This window comes from Rhamphochromis sp. 'chilingali' (assembly GCF_963969265.1).
Source record: "Rhamphochromis sp. 'chilingali' genome assembly, chromosome: 15".
Lineage (NCBI taxonomy): Eukaryota > Metazoa > Chordata > Actinopteri > Cichliformes > Cichlidae > Rhamphochromis > Rhamphochromis sp. 'chilingali'.
In genome coordinates, this window is record NC_137942.1 from 33185346 (window position 1) to 33205535 (window position 20190).

Here is a 20190-nt window from a genome sequence, read left to right on the forward strand (position 1 = left end):
CGCCGGGCCCCCTGCCCTTGGTGGATTCCAGGGAACGGGGCTGCCTACCGGGGTCAGCAGGGGAGCTGGCTCAAGGGAGGAGGTACTTTGCCCCCCCCCCCCCCCCCCCCCCCCATCCTTCCCTCCCCATTCCCAACTGCCTCCTTCTTTCCGCTCCATCATACCACCACACATGCAGGGCCTTGAGGTACAGGTGTGTCACTGAGGTGCAGGGGAGGCATTCCTCCTCTGTCCGCTCCTGGCCACCTGTGCCTCAATTTTATTCCACAACCTACACATCCACTTTACTTACACTCTCACAACACTTATATATAGGGCCTTGGGGGTGGGCACACTAAACAGGATCCAATGGACGGTCTGTTTATTCAACCTTACAAATTTTTGATGGACATGAAAAGAATTATGAACTGTGGCCGACAACATTTTTAGCACATCTTAGACCAGCGGTCCCCAACTTTTTTTGCGCCATGGACCAGTTTAATGTCAGACAACATGGTAAGGTTCGCGGATAAATACAACAAAATAAAATGATACAACCAAGACAAAAAATGTGGAACTTTGTAAATGTAATAATAAATGCAAATTCACTGTGTAATCGTGTAACTTTATTAGCAGCGTCCTCCTGAAATGCGTCAACAACACAGACAGTAACATCCTCCTCTCTGCCCCTTAATGCTCTCTGGTCGCTATGGTAACGTGCAAATAATCCTTTCAAAATAGTTAACTGAGTTAACGATAAAAACCCTGAAAACATTAATCTCACACCCGAGCTTTAACTCTCGGTACCAAACGACTCACGGACTGGTCCGTGGCCCGCGGGTTGGGAACCGCTGTCTTAGACTACAAGGTCGAAAGACACAACATGGAATAGTAATGGTGAAGACGAGGACGATAAAGATAAGAATGCCCAGGCCTATACAGAGTTAATCACTTTTGATGAGAGAAGCTGCTGCTGATGGCCGCAAGACAATGAAAATATTAAGAGACTATTATACTGGAAAAGGTAAACCAAGAATTATCAGCCTTACTGAATTGATTTCTCTGAAGAAAGTAAGCAGTGAACAAGTTTGCTGGAACAGGACATGACATGACTGTTTGATAGAAAACAGTTTCCTGCAGAGTCCTGCAGATCATTGTGTTTACTCAAGGAAAGCAAGAAAAGACAAAGTGATCCTCATCCTATGAGGTGATGATATTCTTATTGTAGCCAGTGATGAAAGTGTTTTAAAAACTGTGAAGGGAATGCTAACTGCAAGGTTCAAAATGAAAGATATGGGTAAACTCAAGCATTTTCTCAGTGTTGATTTTGAGCAAACAGAAGATATGTAAGTAAAATGCAGGAGAGACTGTAAACCAAGATCAACTCCTTATGAACAGTTGAACTACAATGATGATGCTGAAAATGAAGAATGCCAAGATGTACAGAGAGGCAGTAAGCAGCCTTATGTACTTGTCCTCTTGCATGCAACCAGATTTGAGTTTTGTTTTAAGTAAGCTATGGCAGCAATTCAAAGAAGCAACTTTGGAACATTACCGTAAAAACAATCAGGAGACAAAACATTGTGGTACAGGAAAAGTAACAAGGATCTGGGAATACAAGCTCACGGTGACTCAGGCTTGGCTGCAGAGGTGACTGATAGGAGGAGTACTACATGGTTCAGTAAGTCTGAATGAATGATACCTTAGTATCATGGAGAACAAAGAAGCAGCCAGCTGTTGCCTTGTCAACTTGTGAGACAGAGTACATAACTTCGGTGGCAACAACACAAGAATGTTAGTATTTGACACACCTGTTGCAAACCACGTATGTGCAACAAAAGGGACCACCAAGGATTTTTGAGGATTATAGCATTAGCAAAGAATCCGGTTAACAGGCAGAGATGTAAGCATATTCATAACACGTTTGGGGGCAACTTGAAAGAAAGGCAGACCTGGTCAGAGGTCCAGTGTTACTTTGGATGCAAATTATAATGTGATATTTAGAAACCCCATATAGTAGTATCATTTCCTACATTCTGCCAATACAAGCAAAAGCATCAGAATTTTAAGCACTGGTTTAACGATAAAATAATTGACCATATCATGATGTTTAGATTCTAGGCTTGTCAGAATGTAACTAGATAAACTGAAATGAAACTGGACTGAAAAGAATAACAAAACATCAAGAAACTTGGTCACATGACCCAGGACCGTGACATACTCTTCATTCATCATTCCTTATATGCTGTTTGTATATCATGCCTATATTCTGTCAATACAAACAAAGGCAGTAAGAAACCGTTTTAAACAGCCACACATATTGGGTAATATCTACCAAATGTCACAGTGCTACAATCGAGACTTATAACACTACACTAATTCGATTTAGTTCAATTTTATTTATACAGCGCCAAATCACAACAACAGTCGCCTCAAGGTGAGGTCGACCCTACAATAATACATACAGAGAAAAACCCAACAATCATATGACCACCTTTGAGCAAGCACTTTGGTGACAGTGGGAAGGAAAAACTCCCTTTTAACAGGAAGAAACCTCCGGCAGAACCAGGCTCAGGGAGGGGCGGGGCCATCTGCTGCGACTGGTTGGGGTGAGAGAAGCAGAGGTGGGACCAAGTCATTGTTTTGTAAGTAAGTCTCACGAGTCAAGTCTCAAGTCACTGGTGTAAAAGTCCAAGTTTAGTCACAAGTCTGAAACTTTGAATTTCAAGTCCTTTCAAGTCTTTAAAAAAAGAAAAAAGAATGTTGCAATGACATGTTAAATGTAAATAACAGACCATGTGTTTTTTTAAAAATCACGTTTGTGTTTATTTCAACACATGATGAAATAAGTGAACTTACAAAATATACACAAAGTAATTCTGAAATTGCACCTCTATAAGATACAGCTCAATTCACAGAATAAACATTCAATGAAAAACACAAAAGCAGAACTTCCTGTTCAGACAAAAAGTGCTGAGATTTCCACAGTACAAAACAAACCATTGCAGTATATTTAGTGCAGCGTGATTAGCATGTCCTCTCCCTCTCACCTAGTCCGTTTGTGCACGTATGAGTTTGTATCTGTCCATGTCTGAGTGACAGAGTGTGTGTTGTGTGTTCCCTGAGTTTCGATTTTTTTTGCTCACCATCCACCGACAGACTGAGATAACAATCTGCATGTTATTCTTGGATGCGCTTGTAGGACCGGGTTTAAAATAGCATGACACAAATATCATACACATTAAAGTCGAATAGTATCATCAACGTAGCAACATTTGCTAGTAAGATGATGCTATCTCATCGTAGCAAAAGAGAAGCACCACCTACCATTTTTTTATGCAACTTCAAATTCAACTTCAGTTGGATGGTGTTCTTTCTCCGTCTGTGATTCTCATCTTGCATGTTTTTTGCATGTTGCATTTCGTTTTCTGTTGACTGCTTCATAATTTATGCACCCAAAAGAAGGCTTGGCAGCATTTTTGGCCTGAGCAGTTTTTTATTTGTTTTGTTTTTTTTAATCTTGTTGATTTGATTGGCTGTGCTACAGTTCACACACACATACGTACAGAGTGGTAAGAATGAATGAATGAATGAATTTAATTAATGGTGCACAATTTTTATATAATATGTGTGTTAAATTATAGATTTTTGGTAAAATATCAAGTCTTTTCAAGTAAACAGGTTCAAGTCCCAAGTCTTAAAACAATTTTTCAAGTCAAGTCTAAAGTCGAGGATGAAAGACATGCTGTGGAAGAGAGCCAGAGATTAATAACAAGTGTGTTTCAGTGCAGAGAGGTCTATTAACACATGCTGAGTGAGAAAGGTGACTGGAAAGGAAAAACTCAATGCATCATGGGAATCCCCCAGCAGTCTACACCTATTGCAGCATAACTAAGGGAGGATTCAGGGTCACCTGGTCCAGCCCTAACTATATGCTTTAGCAAAAAGGAAAGTTTGAAGCCTAATCTTGAAAGTAGAGCTAGTGTCTGTCTCCTGAATCCAAACTGGAAGCTGTTTCCACAGAAGAGGGGCCTGAAAACTGAAGGCTCTGCCTCCCATTCTACTTTTAAATACTCTAGGAACAACAAGTAGGCCTGCAGAGCGAGAGCGAAGTGCTCTAATAGGGTGATATGGTACTACAAGGTCATTAAGATAAGATGGGGCCTGATTATTTAAGACCTTGTATGTGAGGAGCAGGATTTTGAATCCTGGATTTAACAGGAAGCCAAAACAGGAGAAATATGCTCTCTCTTTCTAGTCCCTGTCAGGACTCTTGCTGCAGCATTTTGGATTAGTTGAAGGCTTTTCAGCGAGTTTTTTGGACATCCTGATAATAATGAATTACAGTCGTCCAGCCTGGAAGTAATAAATGCATGAACTAGTTTTTCAGCGTCACTCTGAGACAGGATATTTCTAACTTTAGAGATGTTGCACAAATGGAAGAACGCAGTCTTACATATTTGTTTAATATGTGCATTGAAGGACATGTCCTGGTCAAAAATGACTCCAAGGTTCCTCACAGCGTTACTGGAGGCCAAGGTAATGCCATCCAGAGTAAGAATCTGGTTAGATACCATATTTCTAAGATTTTCAGGGCCGAGTACAATAACCTCAGTTTGATCTGAATTAAGTCAGGTTTTTGTGTCTAGCCTATTTGTCTTTGTGGGCTGATCACACACTGTTTAAGTTTCCCCTTGGTCTCATTTAAGTGGGTCAGTTTGTTTGTTGCCAGCTTTTGAGTAGAGCTCTGTTACTTTGACCTCTTTTATGGGCCCAGAATTAAGATTTTTTTGTATAATTTAAAGTTTGATTTTTGGGTTAAATAAAAACTTTTTATGGACTTTAATCTGTGTCTAATTTTGCTTTACTGGTTGGTCCATCACAGTGGCATTATTATCAGTTTGACCTTCACATCAGTTAATTTTAGATCGTTATATGATACTTTGTAGACACTGACAGAACACACCACACTTGGGAAGCTATGGGAAGGAACAGTCTAAACACAGTCGTCATCACATGCACACATGCAAACGTTAACAAAAACATAACCTCCTGGACGGAGGTAAGTAGTTGGTGCACACTGTGCAAAATAGCAGCAGCTGAAGAACCAGCCACCAGAGAGTTAACATCAAACTTACCTTTTGACATACAATGCTTAATAATTTACCGTTTTTATTTTTTTTAATCCCCTTGACAACACTTGAGAGAAAATATTCAAAGGGAACAAAAACTACATACAAAAGAAGCATGATTGTAAGATTAGGTTTCAGGGTCGTGTTCAGGGTTACACCACAGCGTTAGAGGTTGAAGAGTCAGTCTGTGCGGCACAGGGTAGAGCACCGGATTGGTAGCAATGTGGCATGTCTCAAAGAAGGAAAACACAACACTTCTGCAAAAATCAACATGTTTTCCATACTGAAATATTTCCCAACAGTTAGTAATGTTTGAAGCTTTATCATAATTAGTGTTTCACATGACAAGCCTTTATCTGAGCTGCCTATAAAACTAACAAGAAACCCAGAACACAGCATTGCACAACCTGAAAGGACAAGCAACAGCAGGTACAAACGCGTCATAACATGAACGATTATTACATTTTTTTATATATTTAAGCTAACATAAAATAAGTATAATTCACTGTTGACTGGGGATTCTGTTTGATACAAGCTGCAACTAAATCGTGTGTTCATTAGAGGTGCTGCTGTGGGAAAATGGCAGAACACTGTCACCTAGACATTATAAATGTTTTTCTTGGAAAGAGCCTGAAGGAAAACAGGCATAAAGACACTTGTGCATTGTAGTGTAATTGGCCCAGCAATTATCAGTACAAATCCAACTGGCATGTGTCACAGGTCAGTTTGAAATGTGACTTTGTAGAGTTGCACCATATCTGGTTGATCCGGCTTTTGAGTTGCAATGATTGCAGCGATTTCAGAAGCAGTCTAAAATCAAAGCAAAGCAACATGCTCCCTCAGGTGGACTATAGTGGCACTGCACTGCCATGGAAGCAGAGGACTGCACGGCAGTTTTTCATTTAAACTTATTTAGTCGATTGTATAACTTTTTAAAATCAATATATTTATCAGTTATATATTGTTTTATTATTCTATAGCTAATAAGTGATAGCAAAATATATGTTCTGGTGACTTACAACATTTTATGTGCTCTGTTGAATACTTCTGTTTAGCCAATGTTTCTGCTGTTATCTGTTACAGATACCTGCAGTTTATCCTTTAGCACATGTCCTGTAATGCAGCGGTGCCCAACCTTTTTTGCGCCATGGACCAGTTTATGTCCGATAATGTTTTCACTGACCGGCCTTTAAGGTGTCGCGGATAAATACAACAATATAAAACCAGTATAAAACAAAAAAAAGATTTATTCATAACACATGGGAAAAGACCCAGGGAAACTGAGTTAATGATAAAAACGGTTAAACCCCCGCTAAAAACCGATACAAACCATAAAAACCACGTTTGACCAGGACATGTCCTTCAGTGCACATATTAAACAAATATGTAAGACTGCTTTCTTCCATTTGCGCAACATCTCTAAAATTAGAAATATCCTGTCTCAGAGTGACGCTGAAAAACTAGTTCATGCATTTATTACTTCCAGGCTGGACTACTGTAATTCATTATTATCAGGATGTCCAAAAAACTCCCTGAAAAGCCTTCAGCTGATCCAAAATGCTGCAGCAAGAGTCCTGACAGGGACTAGAAAGAGAGCAGATTTCTCCTGTTTTGGCTTCCTGTTAAATCCAGAATTGAATTCAAAATCCTGCTCCTCACATACAAGGTCTTAAATAATCAGGCCCCATCTTATCTTAATGACCTTGTAGTACCATGTCACCCTATTAGAGCACTTCGCTCTCGCTCTGCAGGCCTACTTGTTGTTCCTAGAGTATTTAAAAGTAGAATGGGAGGCAGAGCCTTCAGTTTTCAGGCCCCTCTTCTGTGGAACCAGCTTCCAGTTTGGATTCGGGAGACAGACACTATCTCTACTTTCAAGATTAGGCTTCAAACTTTCCTTTTTGCTAAAGCATATAGTTAGGGCTGGACCAGGTGACCCTGAATCCTCCCTTAGTTATGCTGCAATAGGTGTAGACTGCCGGGGGATTCCCATGATGCATTGAGTTTTTCCTTTCCAGTCACCTTTCTCACTCACTATGTATTAACAGACCTCTCTGCATTGAATCATATCTGTTATTAACCTCTGTCTCTCTTCCACAGCATGTCTTTATCCTGTCTTCCTTCTCTCACCCCAACCGGTCGCAGCAGATGGCCCCGCCCCTCCCTGAGCCTGGTTCTGCCGGAGGTTTCTTCCTGTTAAAAGGGAGTTTTTCCTTCCCACTGTTGCCAAAGTGCTGCTCATAGGGGGTCATATGATTGTTGGGTTTTTCTCTGTATCTATTATTGTACGATCTGCTGTACAATATGAAGCACCTTGAGGCAACTGTTGTTGTGATTTGGCGCTATATAGACAAAATTGAATTGAATTGAAAAACCATTAATTTCACACCCGAGCCTCAACTCTCGCTGCCCGGTACCAAACGACCGGGCCGGGTTGGGGACCACTGCTGTGACGCATGCAGTACTCTTATCTCTAATTCCGCGAGAATAAACCCAAACTTCATTTTTTTGTAAACCTAACCATATAGATTTGGTCCCTAAACCCACTGAATAGTAAACCTAACACATGTAAACCAAACCAAGCAGTATGTGCAGCAGGATATGACCCCACCTGCTCTATTAACATTAGAATGTAACAGTTTTTACACACATCAGATCCAACTTTGTAATAAGCATCCACATTTAAAAACTGATCCTAAATATTGTAACTTTTCTCATTATCATTTTACTGTCTGTTAAGGGTAAAAGAAAAAGAATTAAAGTTTAATGAATACTTTTTCAAATTCAAACAAACACAAATTTTCTTTTGGATTCTTCCTCAAAACCTCAAAATGTTTTTTGTTGTTTTTCCTGCTCATCTGGCCGAAGGACCTGCAAGTTTATGGCATGTTGAGACATCCATCTGTCCGTCTGCAGTTAACTAGAATTGGTAAATGTCCAACAGTGTTGGTCTGAATTTAATTAAACTTACACATTCAGTTAATGTCCCTGCATCAGTACCAGCACATCCACTGATTTTCAAAATGAGTTAACACACTGATTATGGGTGATGTAAAATAAATAAATAAATAAAAAAAGACTAAGAAATGGTTTACAATAAAATGTGTCAGGTTAATACTCCTTGGTGTGAAGGGTTGTCTTGTATGGGCGATGGAGGGTGCATTTTCCTTTCCTGTGACACCCTGTGCCTCTCTCTAACGCCTCCCTCACATGTTTGGCTCATTGTGTGAGGCAAGGACTAAAAAGGACACAGTGTTAATCCAGTCTTTCACTCGCCTCATTGAATCAAAACACACACACACACACACACACACACACACACACACACACACACACACACACACACAGGGCAGAGAAATAGACTCCACTTTCAGTGCTGGTAATTTTAAGTTCAGTAAAACCTCTAATGTGCAGTATTATATGTTACATTTTTCAATCTGACACATAATAAATAAATACATTTGTCATTGTTTGGAAACATTTATTCAGCTATTTATTTACAGTCACATTATATGCAATGAAAATGAAAACATCTTTCTTTATACAGTTCTTTATACAGTTTATACACACAAACAGAGAAGGAACCACAAAGAGAAAGATAAATAAGAAGTAAAACATGGAACACTAGATACAACAAATTTCATCACTTTCATTGAAAAGTTTTACGTTGTGTTGAAAACAGGAGCCATGAAGATAAATTCATGGGACAAAATAAGGAATAGAAATTTGAGAAGAAGATTCACACATGAGCTCAGAGCTCCTCTGGTTTTTCCGTTTTGCTCCTCTGGGACGATACAACAACGAGAACTGACAGCCACAGGCTCGGTAGGCTAGTTTTTGCTATTTGGTCTATTTGTACTGTAAGAAACTAACAAAACCACATTTTTAACATTTTTAACTACTAAATGTTAACAGCAATATTTCACATTTCTCCTAAATTCTATAATGTTCAGCGCTTCAACCTCAGTCATTAGACCCAATGTTGTTGTATAAAACTTCATTAAACAGAACTTTGAGGCAGGAAATCTGCTAACAGATTAGCATCCTTGCACTTAAACCTGCTAGTGGCCATGCTAATGTAGTATAAGACTGGGCTGTTGCTGGTCATAAAAATCAATCGAAAAGCAGGAGAAGCAGGGTTTCTAGGAAATGTAGTAGTATTTTGGAGAACTCTATTAACCAGGCAGAGTACCAGAAAAGCAACGTTAACTGCTGCATAATTATACTAATACTAAAGAAGACAATCAGAATTAACCTGAAGACAGGATTTGACTACATAAGTCAGCATAAAGCTTAATGATAAAATGGTCAATAAATAACAAGGAGTAGGAGAGTTTTGCCTTGAAGCTCAGTTAAAATCTTAGATGATGCAGTTTTGTTAGTCCTCCAGCTTTATGGAAGCAAAAAGTTAAACTGTGTTGTGGCTCTTTAATTTATACTTTGTGAGCCATTCAGAGGAAGTGTGCAGTTAATATGTTAATATGTTTGTAAGCATCTCTATAGGATGCACTCAGTATAACACGCAGTCATACAATGACATCCCGAAGTTATGTTACAAAAGGAATTACGTTTAAAACTGAAATATGGTTAAAAATGCATCAAGTTATAAAACTCTACAGGCGTTTGGTTTATTATTGAAACAAACACCCTGCTATGCACACGATGCTGTACACATGTGTAAGTTACTATGTGAGCGTCTTTAGCGGATGGGGGCCTTCAGAGCAGCATCCACCTCCTCCTCGGGCAGCAGCGTATGCCACTGGGCCACAGGACGCCTAGGATTGGCCAGCATGTCTGACCAGTGGCGCAGCCCGACGCCTGAGGCGCCGTAGCCAATCCAGCACTTGCCGATGGCATCGTTGCTGCCCAGCTTGTCATAGTCATATACGGTGATCACCACCTGAAGTTTCTGTGTGAGGAGACAGATGAGGGTCAGGTGTGCACCTTTATTCCAAGTTGAGTGATGTTATTGTACAGCTTTTGAGTAAACTCAGGTTATGATGGTTGGTCAGGTTTAGCTACTGGGTAATGCAGACCTATGAAAAAGAAAGTTTTAACAGGACTCACTAGGTACGATCCATGATTCAGTGGCTTGTAGACTCACCTTTAGCAATAATTACTTAATTTTTAACCCACTCTTCAACAATCTTGCTTCAAGTCACTGAAGCTTGAGGGCTTTTGTTTGTGTACACCTCTCTTAAAGTCCTGCCACAGCATGTCGATCAGGTTGATACTGACTGGTCATTGCAACACCTTCATTCTTTTTCTTTTCAGCCATCCTGTTGTAGATTTGGATCATTGTCTTGTCGCGTCCCTCTGGAATACTTTGGTAGTACTTTCACATTTATAATTTAACCTCTTAACACCTAGTGTAAGCATCATCATCATCAGTGAGACGTCCTGCCCCCCCCCAAAAAAAATACTTTTTAAGCAACAAATTGCAAAAATGCTCCATGTTGCAATTATGATACAAATTAAAACTATATGAAATAATATTTGTAATTTAACTTTTTTTCTTTTTAATTCTCAGACGGTTTGATAAACACTATTTTTTTATATTTAAATTATTACATGGTTCCAGCTTTAAAGGGTTGATACATGTAGTGACTGGTCTTCTGAGAAGGCTAAATCAAACGGATTCATTTGAAATTTAAACCTATATTATTTCAGTGTTTTCTCTGCTCAGTCTGCTGTAAAACTATATAACATACCGGGCATATGTGAACTTTGCAAATTATACAACATATTAAAACTGTGGCATGAGTATCATTAGAGGAAGTTGGGGCAAGACTAAAGGAAAATCTCTGCAAGAAGCACAAGATGAAATTTGATTTTAAAATTCTATTGTTTACTTATAAAATTTTAAACAATATGGCACCTGACTACTTAGCTGATCTCCTCTGTCTGTACAGCCCTCAGAGAGCACTAAGATCATCGGGCCAACTGCTCTTGGTGCAACCTAGGTCTCGGCTGAAGACCAGAGGAGACCGTGCCTTTGCCGTTGCTGCACCCAGGCTATGGAATACTCTCCCTCTTCATATTCGCGCGTCAGATTCCATTCAGTCTTTTAAATCACGTTTAAAAACGTATTTGTTTGATCTGGCATTTAAGGCGAATTAGGGTAATTTACATCTGGCTCTGTATTTAGATTATGTAATTATCTTATATTTTATATATTTGTAATTTATATTTTAGTGTGATTTTATTTGTACTGCGATTTTACTGGAAAGCACTTTGGTGTACTTCGGTCTTAAAAATGTGCTATATAAATAAATTTTGATTGATTGATTGATTGATTGATGAAATCCCAAATTTATACGAGCTAGGTAAAAATGTTGCCTTTATTCTTTTGAGTTTCAAGAGCCAATCGAGAGGCAAACATGGGGGCACGTTTTCCAGATGTTTGTGTTTCTTCTCATTCAAACACAGTGCTGGAATTTTCAGCCTAAACCTGGCACAGCAGTATTTCTAACAGCCTCTGTTTCAGGCCTCCTAAAATAAAATAGTGCACAAGCTGAATGCAACCACAGGAAAAAACGTTGCACAATTTAAGCCCTGTCCATTGATGCAACTCTCTGGTCTAAATATGACGGGGTCAAACTGTGATGCATACAAACCTGGATCTGGGAGAACGGGATCTCGAAGCTGAAGCTCTCATTGAAGTAAGGATTCAGTGTGTTTTGCTTGACTGACGTCTTCTTCTTTTTGATTCGTTTGCCGTTGTGTTGAAGAACTACCTTAACGAAGGGATCTGAGAGAGAGACATGACATCAGGATAATCAGTTAGCAGAGCTCTCCAGAGTCTTTAACAAGCACAAGTACGAGTATGTGTGTTCACCTGACAGTCCTCCAACATCCATCTTCTTTAGATTCTTGGCTTCCATAATGTTAACCGTTAACTTTCCGGCAGTGGGGACATAACGAAGGGAAATACAGATATCACCGAGTTTCTCTTGCTGTCAGGAACAAAAAATAAACACAGGGATTTGGTTATCTTGCCCAAAACCGGTATGTACCATTAGATTTATCATGTTTCCAGGAGATGGAAAAACACCTTTACCTCCTCTTTTTCTCCTCCAACCAGATCCCGCCATTCATGTATTGGCTGGCCGAGGTCTATGGAGTTCATGGGGATCTTGATTTCACCGATGACATCATGTTTACCAAAACGGTCAAAGTCAAAAACTTGCAGCACCAAAGTCTGACCGCCCAGTTCACTGTAGGGTATCTGAAGAAGAAAATTATTAACAATGTTGAGTGATGAGGTGGTGCTCAGCGATTTAAAAATATAATATCATCAGTGTGATTCAAACCTTAAAGGTGAAGGTCTCATTAAACACAGGGCAGAGGTTCTTGCGCTGGACTTTGGTTTCAAATTTCTTTTTCTTGTCTGGCAACATGTAGACTTTGACGTAGGGGTCTGAGGTGCCGCCCATGTCCATGGCTGGGAGATCCTGAGCCTGGAGGATGCCAACTATCAGCTGCAAGAGGAGGGAGGAAACAGATGTTAGATGAAGGTCATAAAATCCTTCTTTTATTGGGTTAAATGTGTGTGTACCTGATTATCAGTGAAGTTATAATCCAGTGTGTACTCAAGTTTGCCAAGGGACTCTTTCTCCTCCTCCTCCTTCCCTTCCTCTCCTTCCTGGAAGACACAAATTGGATAGAAGTTAACACACCATGCCACACCATGATTCTGCAAAATGTCTAAAATATGGAAAAGAAAATGAACAAGGAAGGCTTAAATGTAAATATTTAAATATAATACTCTGGTTTGGAGTCTGTGTGAAAATATAACCCTTTGATGAAATAATCTATATTCTCCAGTGCCCAAAAGCAAAGTACTGGCAGTTCTGACTCCTTTTGTGTTTACCCTAGTGCACTGTGGCTGTTGTGTGCAGTTTAAGCAGTGATTTCAGCCATCACTAGTCTCAACCTGGATAAAGGCCAAACAGCTGTGAACAGTTAATCAGTGATTACAATCAGATAGAAAACCCAGAGCTGCAGCTAACTCCATCTGTTGACACGCAGAGGGTGGAGGATGTATGCAGCCATGGATCTTTCTTGATTCACATCCCAATAATAATAATTATACCTAATAACACCCTCATTTCCTAATTTTAAATTTGATACTGCAGCCAGCAGCTGATAGCTTAGCCACAAAATTGTAAAAAAAAAAGAAAAAAGAAAATCTACATTCTGCTACCATTTAGGATAAATTAGGCTAGCCTTGGGCCTTAGGCTTCCCTTTCTTTCTGTTCCTAATAGCTGCTTAGCATAAAAAGCTCTGCAAATGTGTGATAATATGTGGCAGTTAGGGTGAATGTTGCATAGCCTGTAGAGATCTGTGTCCCTCCATTGATACGCTTCCTCAGACAATCACTGACCCACCACCAAATTCGTCATGCTGAATAATGTTACAGGCATCACAATGCTCTCCACAGCTTCTGCAGACCATCTGTGGGGCATAGACGTCCGTGGTGGACCTGCCAGTTCTGGTCTTCTATTGCAAATAGAAATCAGGTTCACAGTGCCAGACAATAAGCAGAGGGCCCACTAGAGGCCCTGAGGCTACCCTCATGAAATCTGTTTTTGAGTGTTTGGTCACACACATTCACACCAGCTTCCAGCTGGATGTCATATCGTAGCTCAGGAAGTCTTCATCCCGTTCTTCTCGCACAAAGAAGCAGATTCTGGTCCTGCTGAATAAAAGATCCTCTAGAGTCTGATCCAGCTCTCCTAGAATATCTGTTTGTGTCCTGGAATCTCCTCCATGCCCTTGAGAGACAGCAAACTCGCTGACAGTGGAATATATTAATGTGGCATCCTGGAGGGGTTATATATTATATGTAGCCTCATGCTACCAGCGGTAACACTGACTGTAGCCAAATGCAAAACTAATAAAAGATAAGGGGTAAAAATCCTCCACGTGTAAAAACATTCCTGTTTTGGGGGTTGTCTCAATGTTGCCCCTCTACTGCACAACCCACAGTAAGGGAATTTTAGACCAAACTAAGCAGAGTTACCAAGTAGTGCAGGTTTTCTTCTTTTTGAAGAAAAGAAATTCCTCTTTTCTCACCTTTTTCTCCTCTCCCTCCTCTCCCTCCTTGTCCTTCTTCCTGCGTCCTCGTCCTCCCTTCCTCTCGCGGGCCTTCTTGGGCTTGCCCTTGTTGAAGCACTTCTTGTAGATGCAGAATCCCAGGCAGCCGACAAGAGCAAGGACCACAACCACAATGGCACCCACAGCCCACATGGGCACTGGAGAAAGGAGTGAGAGGAAGGGGAAATGTAGATTAGTGCTGCATAAAAAGAAAAGAGTGATCACACTGCACAGGTCAGAAAGTCAAACGCTTTTAAAGTGTTAATGTTAATGTGTCATCCAACATAATCAGCTCACAATATCATGGCTTCTTGGGCTTCCAACAGGTTTAGTGGCCCTCAGCCCTCTGACTGGTTTAAATCAAATTATTAGCACTCTTACTGTGAGCATTTATCTCAAAGCACTGCTGTTTCTAAGAAACGGTAGCTAGCTATACTGTAGATGAGTAAATAAACTTAAAGACTGACTCTATAAAATACTTGCTTTTAGGGTCAACATTTTATCAGTTGCCTTTTTTCATGTGTCTGCTGTTCCGCCCAGGATGAGTTGGAATAACCTTAAGAACGTGACTCTGTGCACAAACACAGCAGCATGAGATGTGAGATGAACTTACTCTTGAGTTTATGATCTTGGAGAGCAGGACAGAAAGGTCACAAGGCGAAGAAACGAGAGAAGACAGAATGGGAAAAATGAATGACAGGATGATGAGATGAAAGAGACTGAGATAGATACCCTGATCTGCTTTCTGATGCACAATTTCATCTAACATTTTCCTTAAGTTTACAATATGAAAGTTTGTGATTTTTTTCTTTTCAGCTTAAACTGTAACGTTATGTTTAGATAGCCGTGTGCTCACTTGGCAGATGTGTGAGCTCATTAAAGAACTTGTTCTTCATGCTGTTAAACTGGTGGTGGGAGACGGGTGGTGGAGGGGGTGGCCGCTCCTTCTCCTCCTCCTCAGCTGCCCGGCGGAGCCGCACTCCAGCCATGTTGACCAGTCGCATTGTTGCTCTGTAAAAAAAAAAAGGAAAGCAGACAAACAATAAATAACAGGATCCAAGCTGATCGTAAAGAAGACTTGACGGAGACAGCAGCGTGACGATAGGATTGCAAATCGGCAGATTTAGGAGACAGAAAACCAGAAGAGATGCATGTTCAGTCACAGTCAGTCCTTCTCTTTGTGTGTTGATACACCACTGCTGCTTGTCATTAAAGGGCATTTGTCTATGCATGCTTTCATTTTTCTCCTTCCCCTCATGCCCCTCCCTGAATCTGGTTCTGCGGGAGTTTTTCCTTTCCACTGTCATCAAGCGCTTGCTCTCTGGTTGTCGTTTTCCTTTTTACTTTGTAAAGCCTTATAATGTGCTTTCAGCTGGCATTTGCTGTGGATCAGCATTCACATATAAAAATATAAAAGCATATGAAAATTAAATTGATATGAAATGAATCAAATAAATTAAATTCATTGTTAAAAGTTAAATTAGAGTTTCCCTGCAACAGATTGGTGGCCTGTGCAGGGTGCACCCCGCCTCTCGCCGGGTGCACAGCAGTTCATTTGTATTTATATGGTTGATAAAATGGTTGTGATCAGGCAGCCACACATGTCCAGCAATGGTGGGCAGCTTTTGGGAACAATATTACAAATTGATTGTGGGGAGGTTAAAACCTCCACTAATTTTAGTCTTTAGATTAATTGGATTTTTTAATTTTACCTACACGATGCAACAGAATTACTACAAAGTGCAGTAAAGTAATAGCTCTTCTCACTGTTTCACTCTGATTTAAATGTGCCCTCATTTCATTCTGTCCTTTTTGACCTTTGACCTGGCTGTAATCCCTTTAATCCTCTCTCCATCGCCTCATTCTCATGCTCAAAGTGTGTGCTTAGTCTAAAGCATTGTGTTTTATCAGGTAAGTGAAATATTCAAACTCATTTGTGTGTAAGTGTCACTGTAACTTCATCCCTTTTACATAGACTGCTGTTGTGTAGTTTAATCTGTTATATTTGATAAGGTATTCACATATTTCATACATTGTGTTCAAACTAGATAACAAGTAAATGTATCTGTACGTTTTCTGAATGTATAATAATATAGTAGGAAACTGAATTACCCAGTAAAATCAGGTGCTTTTAGAGTTCCACATGTACAAGATTAATAGAACAATCAGCATATTCTAGACTACCTATGCAACAGTTTAAGGAGCCAATTTTTGATTGATATTTAATTTCATTATTTAGAGATTTTTTTAAGTAGCCCCTTTGTGGCCCCTACAATTTGTAGTGAAACTTAAAAAGGTAAAAGTTGTGCCTTCCTGCTTCACCCAAGACATTTCAAATCATGCAACTTTTCCTTTGAAGGCAAACAGTTGATGTTTCTGGTTTGTTTTGCACTTGTCACAGTTTGCGCATGTTTACATCAAAGTTAAGAGAACCCACTGTGCAAACTGGCAGTGACCACAGCAATTTGTTAGCGACCAAATCAATCAAATGAAGGTTTTTAACCAGGAAACTCCAGAACCAGTTACCTACCAGTTGGAGACTACACTTTTTTCCCTAGCAGCCAGACATTAACAGCTAACAGGACTAGGTCTGAATGAGTAAGGTCTGATTTATTTTCTCAAAGACATTTTTTCCAGGTTTTCTCAAATCCAAAAATTCACTTAATACAACCTGATGTTAAAGGCATACTTTTTTGGAGCGTTTGGCTAACAAGCTGTTATTTTGTGAACATCTCTGTTTGTCAGTCAGTAACACTTCCCGTTTCTGATTCTTGGTTTACACTAACACACTTCTAGTCCATTTGAAAGTGGCTACATTGTTTCATTTTCTACAATGTAACAACCTAATACAAATACATATTACTCATCCTACCTATGTAGCTGAGCAGATAAATAAGCTACATCATAGCAGACCACAAGGTTAGTTACTTTTAAACACACACAGGCCCCTCCCACGTCCCTCTGTCGCTGCACAGCACTGTAACAAGATTAATTGCCAAAGGTAATCCAAAAATCTCAGGCTTAACCAAATTAAGGACAGTTTGCCTCTCCGGGGTTCCTCCCCTTTCTCCGCCCACACTGTCACCACTTCTCCTTCACTCCTCCTCCCTCTGTTGTCTCCATCTGTCTGTGATTAGTCCTGATTTAGATACATGTCTCCCTGCTGATATGCACTACTGCACACGGAGAGGCTCATAGGCAACATATTTCAATAATGAGATCTGGTTCAGCTGGCAAGCTTTGTTACAATGACCCTTACAGCCCCCTGATTGTATAAGCAGAGGATTAGAGAGGGAGACCGAAGCATGTTTGTGTGTCTGTGTTTGTGCATGCAGATAGATACATAGAATAATTCACTGTATGTGTATTTCGAATGGATTTGCACACCGCACATTGCTGTTAACACTAAACTGCATCAAAAAGAGGTTAAAACATATTTACACACAAAAATATAAAAAACATGTGAGTCAAAGTAAAATACAATTAAATTATTTCAATTGCAAATAAATGAATGCTTCATTTTATGTTTTTACAGGATGGGATCATCAGCATATAACATATTAGTTTAAATCAAATAAATGTCTCAGTAGGTATAAGCCTCAGATGGTATAGTGAGGATCCTGGATAATAGCAAGCATCATACTATGTATCATATTACTGTTTATGCCACAGGAAGGTGTGTTAAATAACCACCTGTTTGGAGGGATTTAGAACACCCCAAAACCTTTGGATGATAATTGCACATGTTTTCTGGGTCACAGCAGCTTTAAGCTGGGCTCCACCCAAAGTCAGAATCCTGGTCAGTAATGTGTGTGTCTGTCCAGAATTTAAAGCTTGGAGAAACACAGTCCACCCAAATCACACGTCAGAAGACTGAAATTCAGTTGAAAGATTATTAATGTGAACCAACTCTTGAAGAGAAAGGATGCCCCACACACAATAGTAGCAACGGTTTCTTTTTCCTGTTTTGTTAAGAAAACTCGTGTTACAAACAAAGAAACCTGAATCTCAGAGTTTGTCAAACATGACAATAGCCAGTAAAGTGTATTAATATTCTGCATCAGCCTCACATTCTCATGTTCTTTAATTGCAGTGTTGTATAACTGAGTAAAAGGACCCTATTGTGACTGACACTGTATAAATGGTATTCATAGCAAGAGTGCTTGTTTTAGCATAGAATAAACTGGAAAGGAGACAATTCCAGCTGACACAAAATGCAGCAGACATGTGAATCAGCACTTTGTTTTTCATTTAATGCACTAACTTGTTCCTATGATTAAAAACTCAAAACTCAAAAATGTTTGCACAGTACTGTAAAATCTGCACTTTGTGAAAGTGCTGCCAAGAGGAAGACAGCTTAGAAAGGTGTTCAGCGTATACAGGTCATTAGCTATGATGTAATAATCAGATTTGTGTTATGGTTAAAGAGTAAATCATGCATACCATTCAGCACATCAACCTTTCATATAGGATTTGCAGTTTAAGCTGCATTAGTCTTCTTAAAGTTGCTCTGTATCTGCAAGCCCCTTTGCTACCCATCTCCATCTCACCTTGATAATGAGGTAATATTTTGTATCTGGGTTGTTCATATGATCACGTCTTGGATACAAAAACCCCCAAAAGGATAAAAATGCACTTTGTAAAACATCAAAGATGCACTTTTCTGTAGTTTGTCTTCAGAACATCATCGTTTCACCTCATCGATCTGGAAATGCGCTGGATACTCTGGTGATCGGCACTGTTGGAGGAACTACAGATTGTGGATATTCCTTGCCAATACATTGTCTTTCATAAAGGAGCACAAGGTGACTCACAGCTGGGGCTCTACTGCTGTTTTTAACAGCAGCTCTGTGGATGGCATTTATTGCCTGCTGGCTGGTTCATCATTTTATTTACAAGGAAACATCTCAAAAGCTATTTTTGAAATGTTGCACCTCAGAGTTTACAGAGCTGACGTATACAAGCTTCAGTGAGCCATCAGATCATCCAACATGCCTCCACCAAATACTTGGATTGATTAATCAAATAGACTTATTGATGTCTAAACCCCACTTCTTCCTGTTAGTAGATGGAAAATGAACCAACAAAAAAATCAAGGTTCACCTCTAATACAGCAGCCCATAGCTGCCAACCATGACAAAACAGATCCTTTTTGTGGAATAGATTAGCTTATCAAAACAAAGTTACTGGAAAAAGTCATCTGCACTTACAGTAGCCCTGACAGGAAAGAAGCAAACCTTTAACCTCCATAACAAACAGAGATGTTACAGGCGAATACAGCAGGTGACTTCACGTGATCACAGACACTAGAAATAGAGGTAGATTCCTATAATCCACTTAAACTAATCTTTGCCACCTTAGGAATCCTACACTATGTATCATCAAATGTATTTTCCAAGAGGGAACTTTCTCACTGCTCAAAAACAATCGATACTCAATAACTGAAGGGTGCAAATTAATGTCTACATGGTTATATCTTAAGAAATTTACAGCATGACTGTAATATGCTTATAAATACACAGACGTGTACAAAAGCAGGGAGGTATTAACTGTAAATAAGACCTGAAATAAGACACTAATAGATACAAAGCTTGATACTTTATATCTACGGTATAGACAATATTAATGTCAACAGTTTGATTAAATGTATATTTTATATGCATTATATACCTAAAGTAAAACATGATACAGTGAAAATAAAAGAGGAAAAGCATAACTCACATGATGTAACCTCAGTCCGTCTTGTGTCTTTTTCTGTTATTACTTTCTGCATCCAAATGTTCTCCACCATAAATCCTCCACCACTGATTAAAGAGAAGCTGGTGTGCACGACTGTCTCTCTCTCTCACCCCCTCTGCACTAATCCTTGCAGTATCCCTCACTGCCAGCTACTAACTAATCACCTAGTTTAGTTCTGTGTTTTTTCAGCGGTGATCTGCATTTCATTGCTAAGATCATTCATATAATACAGAAACACCT

At 39.6% G+C, this 20190-nt stretch overlaps 1 protein-coding gene across 1 annotated transcript; it reads right to left on the minus strand.

The window, feature by feature from the left end:
* Positions 1-8918: 8918 nt before the first annotated feature.
* On the minus strand, positions 8919-20001 carry syt5a (synaptotagmin Va). The gene is made up of 10 exons (XM_080905486.1): positions 19933-20001; positions 15068-15222; positions 14825-14839; positions 14191-14369; positions 12670-12756; positions 12425-12592; positions 12172-12339; positions 11950-12067; positions 11729-11862; positions 8919-10020 (listed from the first exon to the last, which is right to left on the minus strand). Exons 2-10 carry the CDS (start codon positions 15213-15215, stop codon positions 9811-9813), a joined length of 1227 nt encoding a protein of 408 aa, XP_080761612.1. The 5' UTR covers positions 15216-15222; positions 19933-20001; the 3' UTR covers positions 8919-9810.
* Between the last annotated feature and the right edge of the window lie 189 nt (positions 20002-20190).

Coding starts and splice junctions, on each gene's coding strand:
- syt5a (XM_080905486.1), bottom strand. CDS start 15,215: ATGCGACTGGTCAACATGGCTGGAGTGCGGCTCCGCCGGGCAGCTGAG. Junction 12,340..12,424: donor ATGAGACCTTCACCTTTAAG/GTTTGAATCACA, acceptor TTTCTTCTTCAG/ATACCCTACAGTGAACTGGG. Junction 12,068..12,171: donor TTGGAGGAGAAAAAGAGGAG/GTAAAGGTGTTT, acceptor TGTTCCTGACAG/CAAGAGAAACTCGGTGATAT.